The following is a 19,217-nucleotide window of genomic DNA, read 5'->3' as shown; positions in this document are numbered from 1 at the left end:
TGGGTTTTGACCAATAGACACAGTGCTGCCATTAATATCATTCTGTATATCCTCGGGGAGATTTTAGTCCTAAGCGGAGTAGGTTCCCAGGACAAGGAATTGTTCTCAGCAGTATCTTTTCTCCTGCTTATCTCACTTATTATTACCAAATTCAACCATTTTATTGTTCTATCCATTGTTTTTAAATTGGGGTAAAAGTTACAGTGAAAAACACAAATCTTAAGTGTGCAGTTCATTATAAGTTTTGACCAATGTATACATTCATTTTGACAAATGTATACACTCATGTTGTACTCCAAACAATTTCTATACTCCAAACAAAATATTGCTTGTTGTACTCCAAACAAATATTGCTTGTTGTACTCCAGACAAAATATTGCTTGTTGTACTCCAGACAAAATATTGTTTGTTGTACTCCAAACAATATTTCTATCACCCTAAAAAGTTCTTTAGTGTCTCTTTTCAGGCAGTCTCTACTCTCTCATAGGCAACCACTGTTCCTGTTTCTTTCACCGTTAGGTTAGCTTTGCCTGTCCTTGAGCTTCATATAGATGGAGTCACGTGGTTTGAAAATTTTTGTGTCTGGCTTATTTTGCTCAGTGTAATGTTCTTGAAATTCATTCATATTTTTATATTTTATCTGTTGTTTGTTCCTTTTTTCAGGACACTATTTCATCTTATAAAAATACTAGAATTTGTTTTTTGTTGTTTTGTTCTCCTGTTGATGGACATTTAGGTTGTTTCCAGTTTGGGGGTATTATGAACAAGGCTGCTGTGAGCATTATTGTTTTGGGGAGGTAGTTTTCATTTCTCTTGAGTGAATACCTAGGCATGGAGTTGCTGGATCATGTGGTGCTAAAGAGTTTTCCAAAGTGGTTGGGGAAGTGAGTATTTTTAATTTAAAATCGATAGTCAGTTCCTTCCTTAAAGGGCTTAAACTCACTAGTGACTGGTGAGTTTCTACCAGTGACTCTCCACATCTCCACCAGCAAAGAGAGTTTCTCTCTTTTTAAAGTTTTGCCAGTCTGATGAGGCCAAAGTGAGAGCTTGCTGTCACTTTAATTTGTAGTTCCCTGAGTGCTTAAGATGGCATCATCATTTTTTAAAAAGCTCTCCAGAAAATTCAAATGTACAGATAGGGTTAAGAATGCTACTATTGAAAGGCGACAGGGGGAAGACAAAGATCTGACCTCTTCAGGCAATAGCACCAAGAATGCAGGGTGGATGTTCATTATTTAGGATCAGGGAGACTTCTACAGATTTGTTTGTGGATAGGCTAAAGTGACTGATGAGAAGTGAGAATAAGTTTTTAGAAATATTGGGCAGAGATGGGATTAAGAATGGAGGTGAAGGTATTAGATTCTGCAAGGATCAGAAATAGGGGAGCAGGAACGCACGGTGCACAGTTGCCTGGAATCATTTTGCACAGAGTCTAAGGGCTTCTTTGTATCCAGTGGAAAAATTAATTGGTATTCATGATCATTTGTATAATGAGTAAACTTTCAAATAGGTTTGTTTAAAGGGATTAAATTTCACCCATCTGGAAAATTTTGCTATCCAGACTGGCTCACTCGAGAGGTTCCAGGTAGCTGAAGTTTCTGAAGAGCTCGACATCCATGTTACATGGATAAAGCACTCACGTGTGTGCAGCCCACATAGGCCTGGTTTCCCACTTAACTAAACACTTTGTATCAAGAATGGACTTGTTTGGGAAGGGAGTACTTTGTAAGATGATGCCTAGTATTGTCTGAGTGAGATAGAGCTTTCAGGTTAAGATCTTGAGGCTTGCACCAAGTGCAAAAAATGAAAATCAGAGTGCATCGTGTTGGAAAAAAAAAAAAGTGAGTTTGGTTCCTTTTGGGGAAGAGTGGGACTCATGTACACGAGCAGAATGGAGGCTGATACTTTATCCCATTTAGCTGCTTATTTGTTAGTACTAAATGGGATTAGTATGAAAATAGGAAGTTCTCAGCTAGAGACTTTAAAGGAGAAAGGAGGAATATTAAAATTCCCTTTGTTTTGTGAAAGCCACTGAAATTTAGGTTTTGGTCGTTACCATGCCATACCCTAGCCCTTCCTGACCGATAGAGGCATTGCCTGACACAGAACCCTGCCATAATCTCATTCTACGGGATTGGTGCTCCATGGTGGAGCCCGGGTATTTTTTCTTAATAATTAAAGTATTTTTCTACCTTTCCTCCCTTAAGGTGGACTTAGGCGAAGGCAAGATTTGCTTCTGTTGTGAAGAATTTCAACCAGCCAAGTGCACAGACAAAGAAAATGCCTTGAAACTCTTTCCAGTTCAGCCCTGTAGTGCTGTTCACCTTTTACTTAAGGTACCTCAGACAATTCCCGCCCCCACGGTAAATACACCACGGAGCCCCCAAAGAAGGCAAACTTACTTGAAATATTCCTGTTCTATTACCTCCCTCAAACAATTAAGCTGCTGAAAGCACAGGTGAGTGACCCCAGAGACAGAACTGAATGCAGAAAGAACCACAGATTATTGTGTGTGTTAAATTATGTATGGATAGCTTTCTTTGTGTTGAAGAACTGTAAGACAGTAAAAAATGGAAAGGAGCCTGACTATATATATGTATATGTATACACATACACACATATGCCTATGTACATATGTATACCTACACACATATATACGGTGTAGCTTTTAGCAAAACCTTTAAGTCGCACACTCATGTGTCATTGTTCTGATGCTCATTTGTTTGCTTACGTGGGTCATATGGGCCACTGAGTACTACCAGTCTGCAACACGTAGACTAAGGAGAGAGACTGGCCAGAAAATGTGGGGGAATTGAAGCACCTTAGCTCTTGTTTAATAAGCAACAACTATAATAAGCAAAAGAGATTAGACAAACAGATGATCCCAGTTGAAGAGAAATACAAAATTAGCCTTCATCAGGGAGTTGGATAAAAATTGTGCCCTGACTTAAGGAACATTAGTTCAGTGAGTGACAAAATCAGCTGGTGAACCCTGAGGTATGGCTTTTGGAGAGTCCACTTCTGCCGGCTTTCTTTAGATATTTGTTTTGGGTTTCATTTTGGTGAGGGGGAAGAATCTCCAAGGAAAGAGAGAACTGTTCCAAGCTACCAGCTCTGAGTTGTGTGGGATGTGGAAATGGCCTGCTTTCCATGGCTTCTGCATTTTTGGTAGCTGAGTCACCCCCAAACTTTCTGAGCCAGGACTTAGCTTGGGGAAAGCCCCACTAAAGGAGCCAGGACTGTACCAACAGAAGCATTTGGAATGGCCTTTGCTATTTTGAGATGTGTGTTTAGTGGAGAGAAGTCCTATTTACACTCTGGCTAGGCTAGCCCCTGCAGCGTCCTCGTCGTGTGCATGGGGCAGTGCAGCCAATTGCTCTTGAAATAGAATTAGTGGCCACAAATTAAGCAGTGTGCTGTGCTGGTGGGAGGCTGTGGGAGGGAAGAGGCTGGGAATTGCTATCCCTGGGGAAATCAGCCTCAGAAGAGAAGCTCACTGCTCTCCTGGAAGGAATGTTTCCCAACAGTATTCTGATGCTTGCAAAAAGAAATGCTGTCATACTAGGTTGTTCTGTGACAGGAAGCTTCTAAGATAAGTTTTTGGAATTAAGAAGTACGCATTATTGCATGAGGGTCATAATAATAGCCAGCATTTGTTTGGGCACTTTCCATGAGCCAAACACCATCTAAGTCCCTTACATGCATCCTCTCCTGAGAATTGTCTTATGGAGGCAGTGTTATTATTATTTTAAAGATTTTCTACATTGTATTCTGGTGATGTGTGTTGAAGTACTTAGTGATGCCATTGTTTCCTTGCCCCAGAAAGTCCTCTTTGCCCTGTGTGCCTTGAATGCCCTGACCACCACCGTCTGCTTGGTGGCCGCTGCCCTCCGCTACCTCCAGATATTCGCAACCAGGAGATCCTGCATCGTAAGTCTATGCAAGGGCATCATGGCCATGTTTCCGCTGAGCCAACCCATGGACCCCTTCGTGTCATCCACTGCCTCTCTCCCCATGCCTTTGTAGTGAAGGCTGTTGACTAACCGAGCTGCTGTTTAATCAGGATGAATCCCAGATTTCTGCTGAAGAAGTGGAGGATCATGGACGCATCCCGGACCCTGATGATTTTGTGCCGCCTGTGCCTCCCCCTTCCTATTTTGCCACATTTTACTCGTGCACACCCCGGATGAACCGCAGGTATTGCTCCTGAGTTCCCCTGCAGTCTGAGTGGGGTGCTGTGGGTTCTGAAGACTGAAATGTCTCCAGAACTCACAGCATGAGATCTCACTTTTCTTTGAAAAAGAAAAAGAAAAATTTTTCCTGACTTGAGGAACGTTAGCCCAATGAGGGACAAAAGCAGCTAGTGAACCCTGTGGTATGGCTTTTAGAGAGTCGACCTCTGCCAGCCTTCTTTAGAAAAATGAAAAACAATTGTGCTGTTTTTCAGGGGTTTCTATTCTCTCTCTGTCTCTCTCACTCTGTTTTCTATCTTACTTTCTCTGTCTCTTTTTGTCTGATAAAACAGATGAATCCAAAGAAAAGTTAAACTTTCACCTAAAGGTAGACATTTTCAATTTCAATTAGCTTTCTAAGGGAAACTGACACCCAGGGAGATAACAGCTGTAATTTGACATGATTGAGAATCGCTGTTGCCTTGGAAACACTCCCAGTTAGGCCAAATCGATGTTTCATTGTAATACCATCAGCAGGTCTCAACAATCATGAAATTCTTCCTAGCCATTAAAAAGAGATTAATTATTAATTGCCTCTCCCTAGTCTAGAAAAAATAGATACCGTACCTATTTTGCTTTTCAAATTTCAAACTCAAAATTTTGACCTTCTTAAATATCAAGGATTTTTATTCGTACATTGAAATGCCGCATACATATGTCTGATTGTTAGCAACTTCTAGAATCAAACCTTTTTTTAAAGAATGACTTCATTTAGGCCTGGCGCAGTGGCTCACACCTGTAATCCCAGCACTTTGGGAGGCCGAGGCGGGCAGATCATGAGGTCAGGAGATCAAGACCATCCTGGCTAACCCCTGTCTCTACTAAAAATACAAAAAAATTAGCTGGGCATGGTAGCGGGCACCTGTAGTCCCAGCTACTTGGGAGGCTGAGGCAGGAGAATGGCGTGAACCTGGGAGGCGGAGCTTGCAGTGAGCTGAGATCACACCACTGAACTTCCAGCCTGGGCGAGAGCGAGACTCCGTCTCAAAAAAAAAAAAAAAAAAAAGAATGACTTCATTTATTCATTCAACAAACATGGAATCCTCTGTGCTGGGTTATTGGAATTCAAAATGAGCTAGACCTGCTTCCTCCTCTACCATTAAGGAACTCACAGTCTAGGTTATTAAAATGTGTGTTGGAAGGATCACAGTAATATTCAAAAGAGGGACTTTGGGTGCACAGAGAAGGTCCACCTAACCCAGAGTGGCAAGGCAGTCAGAGATGGCTTCCTGGAAGAAGTGACCTTAAGCTGAATTTAAAGGATAAGCAAACATCTGTTGAACTTTCTGAAAGAGAATCTCTTAATTCCACAGAAATACTAGTGTCTTTAGCTTCATATTCAGAAGGCCAGAAATTTCTATTTTTTAATCCCTGTAGTACATGTAGAGACTTATCAAACTAACTTGGGGCTGAGCTTGAGGTTTTTAGAGAAGTATTTTCTAATGTCCAGGGTGACAGTATGTGACTTTGAGATAGGTCACCAGTGGGGCTGCCACCCAGACACTGTTAGTGTTCTTTTCAGTGGCTTAGCTGCTGACTCGTCCCTCAGTTATACCTGAACCCTACCTCTATACCCTCCCCAGCTCACTTGCCCAGGCAGGGGCAGAGATGACTGCAAAGCTGGAGGGGGTGTCAGCTGGGTGACAGGTGGCCTGGGCTAGGCCTGTGGGACAGCTTGGCCTCTCTGGTGTTCAGGGAGTGGCCTCTACTGGAATTTCAAAGCCTCAGGGGCTGGGATGGCTTCCTTAACCTTTCAGGAAATGAGCCAAGAATGACAGAGGCTGAAGAGATATGGCAGCAAAACACATGTTCTTTCTGTACCTGAGGACACATTTGCAAAAATCTTAGCGCCGTCTCAGGCTGTCTGTAGAGGGTACATTGGAGGACAGTAAAAATGACTGATGTTTCATGGTGGGGATGAGAAATACCCTCTCCAATAAGAAGAATTCTTTGACACTGAGGTTGCGGATGAGCACTCTGTTGACCTAGGAGGAGGCAACAGACAGATTTGGTTTCTGCAGTGGCAGAAAGGGAAAGTGACTCATGCGGGTTTAGGAGCCGAGCCATCCAGCAGTGTGCTCTGAGCGCTCCCAACCTTCCTGTCTCCTCGCTTTCCTTTCTCTTCTCTGCTTCACCATAATAATGCTCATCACTGCAGATATTTCCACTCTTTAAGATCTAGGTGCATCCTCGGATTTGTCTCTCTGAGTCCTGAGACAGCCTCTGGCCAAATCCAGGTTGGAAGAAGACAGACAAGCTTCTCATTAAGGGCTTTATCATTCAAAACTTTCTAGAAAGAAGGCCAAAGGAGGGAGTTAAAGCAAAACAGTCTTGTGAGAAAGAAGACATTGCCCAGTCTAAAATATGTGCCTAGAGCCCTATAATCATATTGCCACTGGGCAAACAGCTTTATTTTTGGAAATTTTACCAATATCAGAGTGCAGTCCACTTTCCTTTTCAAAAGGGTTGAATTTATTCACATTTAGATACCTGTCCTATCAAAAATATTTTACAATGTGACCAACTTTTCTAGATTCACAGTATAAATCAACTATATAGACACTCATGGTTTAACCTCAGTTGGTAATTTTCTTTCTTATAAGCAGGCAGGCAAGAATATTCATGATTGTTACTATGTCTGCGACCAGTTTTATCCAGTTTTCACGCAACAGAGGCTCGCCATTTCCTGTAAAGTATTATGACCTCTCAGAAGAGGTTTATTTAACTTCTATAAATACAACCACTTCATGCATTGGTATCTCCTTGAGAAAAGGCTTCTCGAGTTACTGTCATAAACAGAAGTCTGATTGCAGTTGAGATTTCTGTCCAAAGATGGGTTCGCTACTTTGTGAATTGATTTGTAATACAGGAGGGGGCCGTGCAGCCCACCCCACCTCCACTACTCCAGGGTGTCTCTGTTCTCAGAAGTTGGCTTGAGCCAGGAATCAAGGAGTCTCCGACCTATTTCTTGAACATGGATCTGGTTTTTACTCTGGGAATGTAGCCTATTAAAGAAAACCGAAGACTGAGGGGGTCGTGGGCATTGACGTGGTTGACATGGGCATTTCTTAAAGCAGATCCCCCCCAAACCCCACTCATTTCCTTTCCTAAGAATTTCCAAACCCAAACTCAAGTGGAGCTGGGCGATGCTTGGGGTTGAGTCAGTGCTCAGCTATAGAGGGTTGGGGGAGGGCCCTTCCCTCTCTCCCCCTCTGCGGGCAGCAACCCTGTACCCAGTCACAGAGTACAGTTTTCCAGTACAGGAGGAGGAGGATTCCCTGGTCAACGGTGTATTTGCTGCTGCATTCCCCCTGAGTGAGTCTTCAGGGCCTGTTGGTAGCCTGAAAGCAGAACATGCTTAGAATTTCCATCTTCAGTGCTCCTGAGCCTGCACCAGTGAAGGCTTCCTGGGGACTTGGTGATGAACTCGAAAGAGCCCAGGCTCTAGAGTCTCTGCAGAGGGTGACCCAGGATGAGTCTGTCACCATTTCTGAGCCTCAGTTTCCTCATTCACCTTCGTTGTCGTGTGGCTGCAGGGAGTATTGTTGTGAGATAATGGACATAAGAAGCTTTCTGAAAAGAAGCAAGACCCTCATTCTTAATAAAAATTTGATCAGCTTTCCCAGTAGAACAGGGCTTTAATTTCAGTCACAATTATCCACTTCCTTTTGCAATGGTGCTCAATCTTGGTGGTGCGTTAGAATCCCCTAGGAGCACTGACAATGGGCAGATTCCTGGGCCCCACCATAGGCAACGAGAGCAGAATTTCTAAAAGTGAGGCTTGGGCCATCTAGAGTTTCAGAACCTCCCAAGGTGATTCTACCTACCTTGCCAGGACTGAGAGCCATGGGGATCTGGGGAAAGAAACAGTAGTAAAACAAACAAACAAACAAAAAAAACCAACCTGCCAGTATGTAGCAGACCCATTTCCCTCCACGGACCCTTGTTAATACAAATGAGGTAAAATAAGAAATTGCTTAATAGGAAAGGAACTTCCCTTCTATGTCAACTCTAGCAGCATCTTCCTTCAAAGTGAGGCTTTTATGGGCATTATCAAAACTACCATAGAAGCTGTTTATTCTGTGGTCAACTTGGATAAAGTATGCCCCCTCTTTCCCCAATTGTTCTTCTGGAAAAAATTCTGCAATAGTTTAGGATCTAAAACAGAGCCTGTTACTCTGACCTCTTGGCCCTCAGCAAGCCCTCTCCTCTCTCCAGACACATAACAAACAGGCAACGGGGATAGAAACTTTCCAGGCAGGGGACACAGCAGCGAAGAACTACAGGTGTCATTTGTTGGAGAGAAAAAGTCAAGTGTTTATAAGTGCCAGGAAGGTGGCTCATGGGGGTTATGCTCATTAAAGATGGAAGGCTGGCCCTCTGGAGAGGATAGAAGTCCATAGGTCTCGTTGATGAAAGCAAATTGCACTGTTCATTTGCCAGGAAAGAATCTTCACTCTTAGATCCAGGAAGGGTCTGGCTTCTCAGAGTCACTCAGCATTTATAGTTCTTAAACAGTTTCAGTGGAATAGGGGAGTTGGAATGAAGCCCGTTGGCAAGTCCTGCTGTAAGGGGGAGAATCTCTCTTTCATAATAACTTTGCCAGGACCCCTCCCCCACGAAGGGACCCTTTGTGCTAGTGCGTCACTTCCAACTGGAGGCTTGATGTGTTGCATGCTGAACCTGCAAACATCTCCACTTCAGGCATTAGCTCATCACCTTCTGCCTTGCCCTTCAGGTCAAGCAAGGGATGAGAGCCTTGCTTATGAACAGACAAATATAGAGGAAAACAAGGGAGTGCTTTCTCATCTTTTCATTCAGGTTGCAGAATCTCATTCTTCTCAGTCCCAGAATTCCAGAAGTTTTATTGTTAGTAAGAAAGAAGATGATATCCTTTTCAAATTTTTTTCTTCCACCAATCACATTTTGTATATAACCACAAAGAATAAAATGAAACAACTATAAATTCAGAGAACACCACTCCCCAAAAGGCAGTGCCTGCAAGCAACTAGCCCCAGAATCTGTTTTCTCATCCATTTCTTTTAGCTTTTTAAAATCCTTTTTTTGTATTTCAAGAACAGACAAACTTTTGCTCTCTCTTTTTTTTTTTTTTCTTTCATTCTTTGATACTCCATAGCAGAATACAGGTGTTCTGGCTTTTATATGTATTTTATAAATTATTTTAAAACTTAGGTTCATCATTATCTAGACCATCTGGTACCTTGGGCAGAGATTTGTGGAATTTTCTATCAACATTGGTGAGAAATCTTGTGGAGGATTTTGCTATTATTTTGAATTTTGCTGTTGACGGTTCTTTACCCACAGGACAAAAACAAGAGCCATGTAGAATGTAAGACATAATTGAATTTTCCTGAGTCCTTAGCTGTTTTTTAAATTGAGGTGAAACTCATATAAAATGAAATTAACCAAAGTATATGATTCGGTAGCATTTAGTGCATTCATATTATTTCATAATCATCATCTTTATCTAGTTCCAAAGCATTTTCAATACTTCAGAGAGACCCCATACCCATCAAACAGTCACTCCCCATTCCCTTCTCCCCCATCCCCTGGCAGCCACTAATCTGCTCTGTATCTCTATGGATTATTTGCTTTTTGACTGATGGGTTTAAAAGCAATGACGGGGTTGCATTTTATACACTGTCATTTGCTTAAGGAACTCTGGCCACTTCATCGGAGAGCAGCTTCTATTATTCTTCCTCTCCTGGCCAAGGAGACCATGGTATGGAGAGGTGAGTGGTTTTCCCCACCGTTTAGAGCAAAGCCAGTATCCGGGCGTCACCGCAGTCACGTGGCCAGTCTGTAGAACGTGCTTTCTGACGCTGAGTCACTTTTCTTAGGATGGTTGGTCCTGACGTTATTCCCCTGCCACACATCTACGGAGCTCGAATCAAAGGTGTGGAAGTGTTCTGTCCTCTGGATCCCCCACCGCCATATGAAGCTGTGGTGAGCCAGATGGACCAGGAGCAGGTACTGTCTGTCCTGAATCTAAGTACATTGACTGCAAGTGGGAAAGACAGCACCCCCCCATCCCCCCGCCTCCAGAGAACAGCAGGGAGACCAGGCCCCACACAACTTTTTAAGGAGTTCACTGGGTCTAATGAGGGGTGAGTTAAACATCAACAAAATAACCCTGTTTTTTCCTGTGATGCAGGGATCTTCATTTCAAATGCCAGAAGGATCAGAAGCTGCTGTGATCCCATTGGATCCGGGCTGCACACAAGTGACTCAAGGTAATACATTGTGACATGATTCAGTAGATTAAAACATGATAAAATAGGCTAGTCAAGGTGGCTTATCTCTGTAATCCCAGCACTTTGGGAGGCCGAGGTGGGAGGATCACATGAGGCCAGGAGTTTGAGGCCAGCCTGGACAACATGGAGAGACCCTATTTCTACAAAAGGAAAAAAAAAAAAAAAAAAAAAAAAGATAAAATAGTGATCCTGTCTGGTATTGTGTTAAAGGGCAGGTATTCTTGGAGCAAATAGTTCAAGCTATGCCTTTTTCTCCAGATGCAAAAATACCATCAACTATTAGAACTTATAAATGGGAGAAAATATGTGAACTGATAAAAGATATCCTTAGAATTTTTTATGAACCAGACTATTCTCAGGAACCATGAAATAGGTTACAGAGTTTGATTGGTATTCTTGTGTTTTCTGATCGATGATTTTCTTCCTCCTATTAAAATTAGCTAGACTTTTGGCAGGGGAAAAAAAGTTTCCTCTATTGCAGGGTGATTTGCAGTGAGATTGTGCTGTGTCATTTATAACCTAGGGCCCAGGTCATGCTGCCCGAGCAGCTAGTGAATTCTGGTTTTCAGTACTGCAGTAAGTACTAGAGTCAGTTTACATTTATCCTTGTAATTTAAGGGAACATTGTTATGGCCTTCTCTCTTTGGGGAGGTTTTAAGTGGCCCAGAGAATTGTCCACCAGGACAAAATCACAATGGTAATAAATAATGGATCAACTCCTAGCAATTTTAGATGAAGGTAATTTTTCAGCAGTACTATTTGTAATGTAATACTTTGTGTTCTGTTCACCTTGCATCCTAAGTAGAATTATGAAGCAGTGTTCTGTCTCCTAAGTATGTTCATAATTTTTCCATTTGTTATTTTTTAACTTTATTTTTATTTATTTTTTCTGAGACAGAGTTTTGCTCCTTTTGCTCAGGGTGGAGTGCAATGGGATGATCTGAGTTCACTGCAACCTCCACCTCCTGGGTTCAAGTGATTCTCCTGCCCCAGCCTCCTGAGTAGCTGGAACTACAGGCACGGCCACCATGCCCAGCTAGTTTTTGTATTTTTAGTGAAGACGGGATTTTGCCATGTTGGCCAGGCAGGTCTCCAACTCCTGACCTCAGGTGATCTGCCCACCTCAGCCTCCCAAAGTGCTGGGATTACAGGCATGAGCCACTGCACCCAGCCAATTTTTCCATTTTTAAAAACAGTTTCCCGAATTACAACTCAGGCTCACAGTTTTATTTTCATGACCATAAATTATCCAATTCCAGCAGGGTTTTACGGATTTGTTTAGTGGCCGCTTGACTCTCTCTAACTTAGCCTTCCGGGAGTTCTGCAGCCCACAGAGCAGCCACCTCACCTGTGCAGGTATTACCTTCCCCAGAACCAGGCTCATCCTGAGATGTCAGGGTGCTTTTCAGTACTGCCCCAGGATGCTTCCCTGGAGAAGACTCTAAGCACCTTTAGGAAAAAAAACCCTGCCATTTTGGCATGGCTCCTTTATTTTGCTCTTGGATTTAAATTTTTCTGTTTGTTTGTTTTAGGTGTGGAGGGGTGGTTTGGAAAGGCAAGTTTTCCCATAGTGCAGTGATATAAAAACTTACTGGGCCAGCAGCCTGAGTAAATGTTATTAACTGCATTACCCTTGCCCTGGCAGGTTTAGGCTCACAGGTGTTTCCTGCCCATTTTGAGGACTGCAGCTGGTGAGATAATTTATGTTTCACCTCTTTTTTTTTTTTTTTAATCAGGTGGGGACATTCCTAACATACTTGCAGAAGAAAATGCATCCATGTCAACTCCCAGTTCAACCCTGGTGCGTCCTATGAGAAGCCGGAGAGCCCTCCCACCCCTGAGGACCAGGTCGAAGAGTGACCCTGTGCTCCATCATTCCGAGGAGAGAGGTGATGTCATTCCCCAAGCTCTTCACAGGGCTCTGTGCTTATTTGCCTAAAGGAGCCAGGTGAAGGCAGGTGGCTCTGGCCAGCTCAAGACCGTGCAGTTTAAGTGGTCATTTGAAGGAACTTATGAAGTCTTGGGAAAGTAAAATACTCTATGTCTATGTTAGGAATATATATCTACCATGTCTTTTAAGGATGGTAGGGTTTTTTTTTAAGTCATTGTCATCAAAAGAATTTGGTTGTACATGATACTATGCTAGGTACTACATGAAGACAATTACGCACACCTAGTTCTGATTTCTAGATGCTGCAATCCTATGGGAATATGCATTGTCTTAAAAAAAGTCAAAAGGATTTTTGTATACTCCCTCTTTTATAATTTGTTATATTTTTACTATGTATGAGTAGATGATTGAATTATTGAAATTTGACCTTCTTTTTAGAACTTTGGATAGAATGAAATACACACACCCACACACTTCACCTCTCTCTCTGTGTTGAGTTTGTGTATAGATGTTATCTGAATAATTAAAAATTAAAATAACACTGAGTTTTTCTGAATATATGAATACCTGAACATCTCTAAATATCTCTTCATCATAGAAAATTATAAAAAATAAAGAAACTAAAGGAAGAAAATTAAAACCTCCTGTAACTCCACCAGCACCAGCTTCTTCTTGTGAAGTAGTCTAGCAGAGTTGACCTCTGCTGTTCTAAAACACCTATGCAAATAAAACTTTGATAATCCTCCACCCTGGTCTCTCCAGGGTCCTGTCTTGAGCCCTTGCAGTCTCGGTTCTGCCTCTCTGACAGTGTGTGTTATTTGCCACAGCTCTGGACTGACCATGTGCGAGCCAGAGAGAACATTCCTCTTGTCTCTACGGCGGCTTCTGAGTGGAGAGGAAGTCCTGCCGCCTAGTACTGAGCGTGTCTCTGAAACACAGTGGCCGGGCAGCCTGGCTTCTGATTCCCAAGACCTGCCTTCACTGTGGGTCTCCTACACCCTACCTGGCAAGTTGAGGACTCCAGCCTCAACGGGAACTTAGCTGTTTGCACAACTTAGGGAAATCTTTCCAGAACCCCTTCTCATTCTGCAGACCTGCAGGGGCGAGAACAGCAGCTACTGGAGCCCTCCATTGTGGAAGGCGCCAGGTTGCCTTCAAGTGGAAGAGTGGAGACCCTGACTCTGTCCTCACACATGAGTGTCTTTGGAGAGTGCTTCTGGAAGACTCTTGCTCTCTGTGACGTGCATATGGCTGCCTGAGAGGACAGTCTTGAATCCTGGTTTAGAGCTCCCCACACCTGCCTTTCTCCAGAGGAAAAGGGGTGCTCCCCGTCTTCCACCTGCTCTCTTGCCCCCTGCTTCTTGTCTTCTTTGAATTTCTAAATTGCTGCTTATCAGGCCTTCACAGACTGAAGATGCCAGTGTTGTGTATGCTGAAGGCTGCTGGCTGGCTTCTGGACACATAATGACCAGATCTGAGTTTGCTTCACCCACTTCACAGTGCAGAAGCATTCTGCTGGTCTTTACACCCTTGCTGATGTAGGTAGCTGTGGAAATTAGAGCCTGCAATGGATTTCCCAGGCTCTCTGTTGACTTCCAGAATGATGTGTACTTTTTCTGCACCTAAATTTCTCTTTCTGTAATAGCTATAGATCTACCTCCTATCCGTGGTGTGAGCATCGATAACACAAGTCAGTACAATGTCCTTGAGGACGTTTGGGACAAAGGTATAGTCAAAGTAATCAGAGCATTACATTCATCCGACAAGTCTTGTCTGTCTTCAGACCCTTCCTCTCTTAATTGACTGCTTCATCCTCGCTCCTTGGAACATCCTTTCATTGATCAGCCACATTTTCCTGCTTGGCCCATCCATCCCCATCTATTTGTTGTACCCCATGAAACTTAATTTCATTATGGTTTGCATTCTGGATTCTCCTCTCCACCATCTGACTTTACCTTGGGGGTGGTGTCGTACATGACACAATGACATGTTTCGGGCCATATCCTATTGGAACTGGACTTCAGGGAATAACCTTGTGTTATAATTGTTTTCCCTCCTTCTGCAAGGGGAAAAGCAGGATGTGCATGGCTATCAGCATTTGTCAGATGCTTTCCATGTTGAGTTTTGTGGTCTGTGCTTTCAGGTACAGGCATGTGTTCAAAAGGAGTTGGCCAATGGGTACATGTTGTTTGTTTCTGCCCACAGCTGCCCCAGTGCTCAGCTGTGAAGCTGCAACACAGACTGAAAGGAGACTGGATCTGGCTGCAGTGACTCTGAGGAGAGGCTTGAGATCGAGAGCTTCACGATGCAGACCGCGGTCTTTGATAGATTATAAATCCTACATGGACACCAAGCTGCTGGTGGCGAGGTTCCTGGAGCACTCTTCTTGTACCATGACCCCAGACATCCATGAACTTGTAGAAAACATTAAATCTGTTTTGAAGTCTGATGAGGAGCACATGGAGGAAGCCATCACAAGTGCCAGTTTTCTAGAACAGGTAGTTTTATTATTAATCTCAGGCATGAATCAGATGACTCATTTTCATAGCAGCTGAAGTGGCTTCTCTGCTTTCTTGTCCAAGGCAGAGTAAGTTCATGGTCACAGTCTTCAGGGAAATTGGGTTGAGAGGTCAGGGGAGGGAGACAGAGGAAGCCGGGGAGCTTTCCTTTCAAGTGTGGTGACTTTCCCACATCATTCTTGGCTCAAGGGAAGAGAACCCAGTTTTTCTGGGATGTGGAAGCATGTCTGGGAAAATTAAAGAGTGCATCCTAGGAATAAAAGCAGAGGATGTGGACAGTGTAGAGTGCATTCAACATTTGATTTCCTGAATTGAAGGTTTCCTTTGATAGGGCATGTTTTCTCAGCCCTTTGGAAATGATGACATAGGTAAATTTTAATATCGACAAGATTCTAAGAGGCTGTTCACACTCCCATGAAATGTTTGGCAAGATAAATAAGCCAACAGGTCCTAAGGGAATAAGCACCTTTTCTTCTTATAGATTAAAAAGTACAATGCAATCCCCAAAACTGAAGCCACTTGGGGAAAAGATAGAATTGGGCATGAACATAATCCAGTTGGGTCTCAGGTTTCTCCTCTTTCAAGTAAAGGGTTGGACTAGGTAGTCTCTATACCTTTACTTTTGAATGAACAGAGTTTCCTTCTGGTAAGAGCCTTCTCTCCACCTCTTTTAAGAGCCATTCCCTTTCAGGTGTTGGCTTCATTGCTGCAGGTAGTGGGATGGATGTTGTAGACAGCACCCCACAGTGGCATATGGATGTTATGTGGCTCTGTGTCTTTGTGTATTAAATGGCCAACAAATACTTCTTCAACTGAAGTGAGCTAATTTTTCAGGGTAATTACCAACTTCAGGATGTAGGTAAATTTTTAATTCAGATTGAGTAAATACCCTCTCACTGTCCCTTCTGTTCCCCCTTTCTACCTGCTGGCCTCTTCTTACAGAAGCCAGACGCCAAACTCTCCCAGTCCCTCAGGGGATTCGGTGGGGAGGAATGATCTGATTACTTGCATGAAGGTACATGAACCACAGACGCTCTTGGGTTTGCACTCTGAAAGAGTGATCAGTTGATGGTTCTGGGTCAGGCTCCAGTTACTAACCTATGTAGGGGAAACATTTTACATCCTGGTGTCCCTTAGCTACTCCAGATGTCATTGTCTGTCACCTTCCCTCTGTCTGGCCCCAAGAGCCCAATAAACAGGAGCCACTTCTGGAAGGCTGCCAAGCTCTGATGAGCTAAGAGCTGGAGCATTCACCAGGCAGTGGGCCTGGACCTTCTGCAAAGTCTTGCTCCCTGAGAAATAGCTCTGGGGAAGAAGAACAAGCACTTATACAGTTCACTAGATGCTATCATCACAAATGTTTGCTAGATCTTTGTGCCCCAGGCAGGTTAAAAGTTCTGGTGCTGAGATTGTTGTGATAGATTTTGGGCCATCTCCTGGGCCTTCCAGGACTGGAACCTAGAGGTGAGGTTTCACAATTCCATACCTTTTCCCAGGTAGAAGGAGGTAAGGACAGCAGAAGGAGACCAGTTATTTCTGACTCTAGCTGGCTTCGCATATTGGAATTTTTAGATCCATTTTGATTTTCACTGATATCAAAACCACTTGTCCTAACTTACTATGTAGCACAGTCAACTTCTATGAATGTTGAACTTTTATTCTTAATCGGGAGACAAGGACAGACCTTAAAGACAAATGTAATTAGTAGACTGTTAATAAAATTTAATTTTTCTTCTTTTGGGGAATAATCTTTTAATGACCTTAAAAGCTCAGAATGGTACAAATGAAACAAAAAGTCATCCAAATGATTGTGCTGTGATGTTAGGTAACAATAAAGCCCCAAGTTTTTCCGAAGCTGCTGACAGTGTTATAGGTCAAACAGACATGGCTGTGCAATTTTTAAAAAATTGACTGGACAGTTCTCTCCTCTTCAATCCCAGTTGGATGAGGAATTTTTCATATTTTTGCCATTTTTACAGAGTAAGTGATATTATTATATATTCAAAATTATGTTTGTGACACATTGCAAAATAGATCTAGCAAAAAGAATCATTGTTAAAGACTTTTTACAAATAAATTGGCCTAGTTTTTATATTGTTTATTAAAGGATTATCAGATCCATTTGAAGCATCATTGGATGGTTTGGGTTGACTGTTTCTTTCTTTTTTGAAACAAGGTCTCCATCTGTCACCCAGGCTAAAGTGCGGTGGTGTAAATATAGCTCACTGCAGCCTTGAAATCCTGGGCTCAGGTGATCCTCCTGCCTCAGCCTCTCAGGTAGCTGGGACTACAGGCGCACACCACCATGCCCAGCTAAGTTTTCTTATTTTTAGTAGAGATGACGTCTTGCGATGTTGTCCAGGCTGGTCTAGAACTCCTGGCTCAAGTGATCCTCCTGCCTCAGCCTCCCAAGTAGCTGGGACTACAGGCATGAACCATCATGCCCAGCTAATTAAACTTTTTTTTTTTTTTTTTTTTTTTTTGTAGAGATGGAGTCTCACTATGTTACTCAGGTTGGTCTCAAACTCCTGGGTCGAAGTAATCCTCCTGCCTCAGCCTCCCAAAGTGCTGGGATTACAAGTGTGAGCCACTGTGCCTATACTTGGTTGACATTTTGTAAACCCATCACCTGGTCCCAATCCCAGACCACTGGTTCTTACTTGGATTCTTGTTAAAAATACAGATTCCTGATCCAGGCTAACTGTCCCCGTTGCTATGGGAATTCTGTGGCAATTCAGCTGGGAATTCATGTTTCTGACAATACCCATCCCTCCCTGACCCAGTAGTAATGTTCAGATGCCAGGAAGGATCACTGACTTAGACTTCAGAGAAATTAGAGAAAAGCAATGAGAAGAATGTTAAAGCAAGAAATTGCACCGGACAAACCAGTTAAGTGTGGTTTACGGGTCTACAGCGAACATGGTAGAACATTTGGAGGATTTACAAAGAGCCTCTGGGATTCCAAGTGAGTTCCACTTTGGGAAAATGCCTTTTTTTTTTTTTTCTTTTTCAAAGCAATTACACATTTTAAGATAGGTGGATGGACCTAGGAGGTAGGTCAAAGGGCCACATCTGGTAAAGCTTACTTAACTTCTCCCCACCCCTCTCTTTTCCCAAAGATAATGGCCCCATTGCAGCCCAGCACCTCCAGGGCCCACATGCTGCCCTCGCGGAGACAGCCTGGCCTGCTGCACCTCCAGAGCTGCGGCGACCTTCACACCTTCACACCGGTGGGGAGGCCCCGAGCCGAGAGGAGGCCCCGGCGAGTGGAGGCTGAGCGGCCACACAGCCTCATTGGGGTCATCCAAGAGACTGTCCTGTGAACCCTGGAAGACAGAAGGCCACTCCAAGGGGAAGGATCCCTCTCCTCTCTGCCATTTCTTGGCTGGGAGCTGTGGTCCACCTCAAAAAAAGGAACACTCTGGAGGACACGTTTTCCCACCTGTTGACTCCCGTGTCTGCTGACCGAGGGCATTCAGGAGTAAATGCACAGGTCGTTCCAGGCCCGTCTGGGTTTGGGATGCACTGAGTTGGAGGTTATGAAAGCATTGATCCTCTCCTTCCTCTGCTGGGCCTCGCGGCATTCCCAAGGGTCACATGCCCTGGCATGGGCAGAAATTGGGCTAATGATTCTTTGCCCACTTCACTCCTCGTGTCTCTCTTTGTTGCTAAGTTCTTTCCCTCTTGGAAGGACAGATCTGCCGGGCTGCTATTTATAGTTGCCTTTGGCCTTTCACTGCTCTGCGAATTGGCAGGAAATAAGGCGATTAACCCTATGTGTCCACAAGCCTCAAGCCTTGTTTCAGGCCACCCTCAAATCACACTCTCTTTAGGAAAAACAGGAAACTTCTTAAGTGACAAATTTTAATGCCAGACATTTAAGGAGAGGATTATTGTTGATTCCGTTTACTCATGCTTGCAAAACTAGAGACCCCTAAGGCAGAACTGGGAATAAACATATTTACTTTGGGCCACTGGGCTTGATGTGTAATATTTGTTTACACTTAGGTGGCCAGACCTTACCATACAGAGGGCTGGGAACTTGGAGCTGTGGTGATCAGGCTCACCGGGCAGGCCACTGAACCGGTTTAATTTATAAAGCACCTGAAGCCCATGGATAACATGTATCCTTCGTTCATTCAGCAAGCGCTTGGCTGGATGGCTTCATGGAGCTGCCTTCTCATGGGATCATGAACAATAAATCAATAAAGTAATTACAGATTGGGGATTATTGCTGAAAAAGAGCAGTAGGTGGTTAGAGGGGCTTCTTCTTCGAGGAAATGGCACTTGAGCTGAGTCA

The 19,217-nt window shown here is 43.5% G+C and overlaps 1 protein-coding gene across 6 annotated transcripts in view; it reads left to right on the top strand.

Moving 5' to 3' along the window:
- ENTREP1 (endosomal transmembrane epsin interactor 1) overlaps positions 1-18,891 on the top strand; it is a 68,957-nt gene extending 50,066 nt beyond the window's left edge. For 3 of the 6 annotated variants that reach the window (XM_055272330.2, XM_055272327.2, XM_055272329.2), the window contains exons 4-11: positions 2,208-2,336; positions 3,823-3,930; positions 4,064-4,197; positions 10,094-10,223; positions 10,408-10,486; positions 12,244-12,396; positions 14,604-14,896; positions 18,037-18,891. In XM_055272330.2, the coding sequence (XP_055128305.1) occupies positions 2,208-2,336; positions 3,823-3,930; positions 4,064-4,197; positions 10,094-10,223; positions 10,408-10,486; positions 12,244-12,396; positions 14,604-14,896; positions 18,037-18,240 (1,230 nt within the window). In that variant the 3' untranslated portion in view covers positions 18,241-18,891. Of the gene's footprint in view, positions 1-2,207; positions 2,337-3,822; positions 3,931-4,063; positions 4,198-10,093; positions 10,224-10,407; positions 10,487-12,243; positions 12,397-13,160; positions 14,438-14,603; positions 14,897-18,036 lie in introns of those variants that run through there. The other 3 variants (XR_008656649.1, XR_008656650.1, XM_055272328.1) reach the window with 3 other exon arrangements.
- The last annotated feature ends 326 nt before the right edge of the window (positions 18,892-19,217 follow it).

This window comes from Symphalangus syndactylus, chromosome 3, assembly GCF_028878055.3.
Source record: "Symphalangus syndactylus isolate Jambi chromosome 3, NHGRI_mSymSyn1-v2.1_pri, whole genome shotgun sequence".
NCBI lineage: Eukaryota > Metazoa > Chordata > Mammalia > Primates > Hylobatidae > Symphalangus > Symphalangus syndactylus.
Note: the sequence above shows the minus strand (reverse complement) of the source record. Positions and strands in the feature narration are given on the sequence as shown.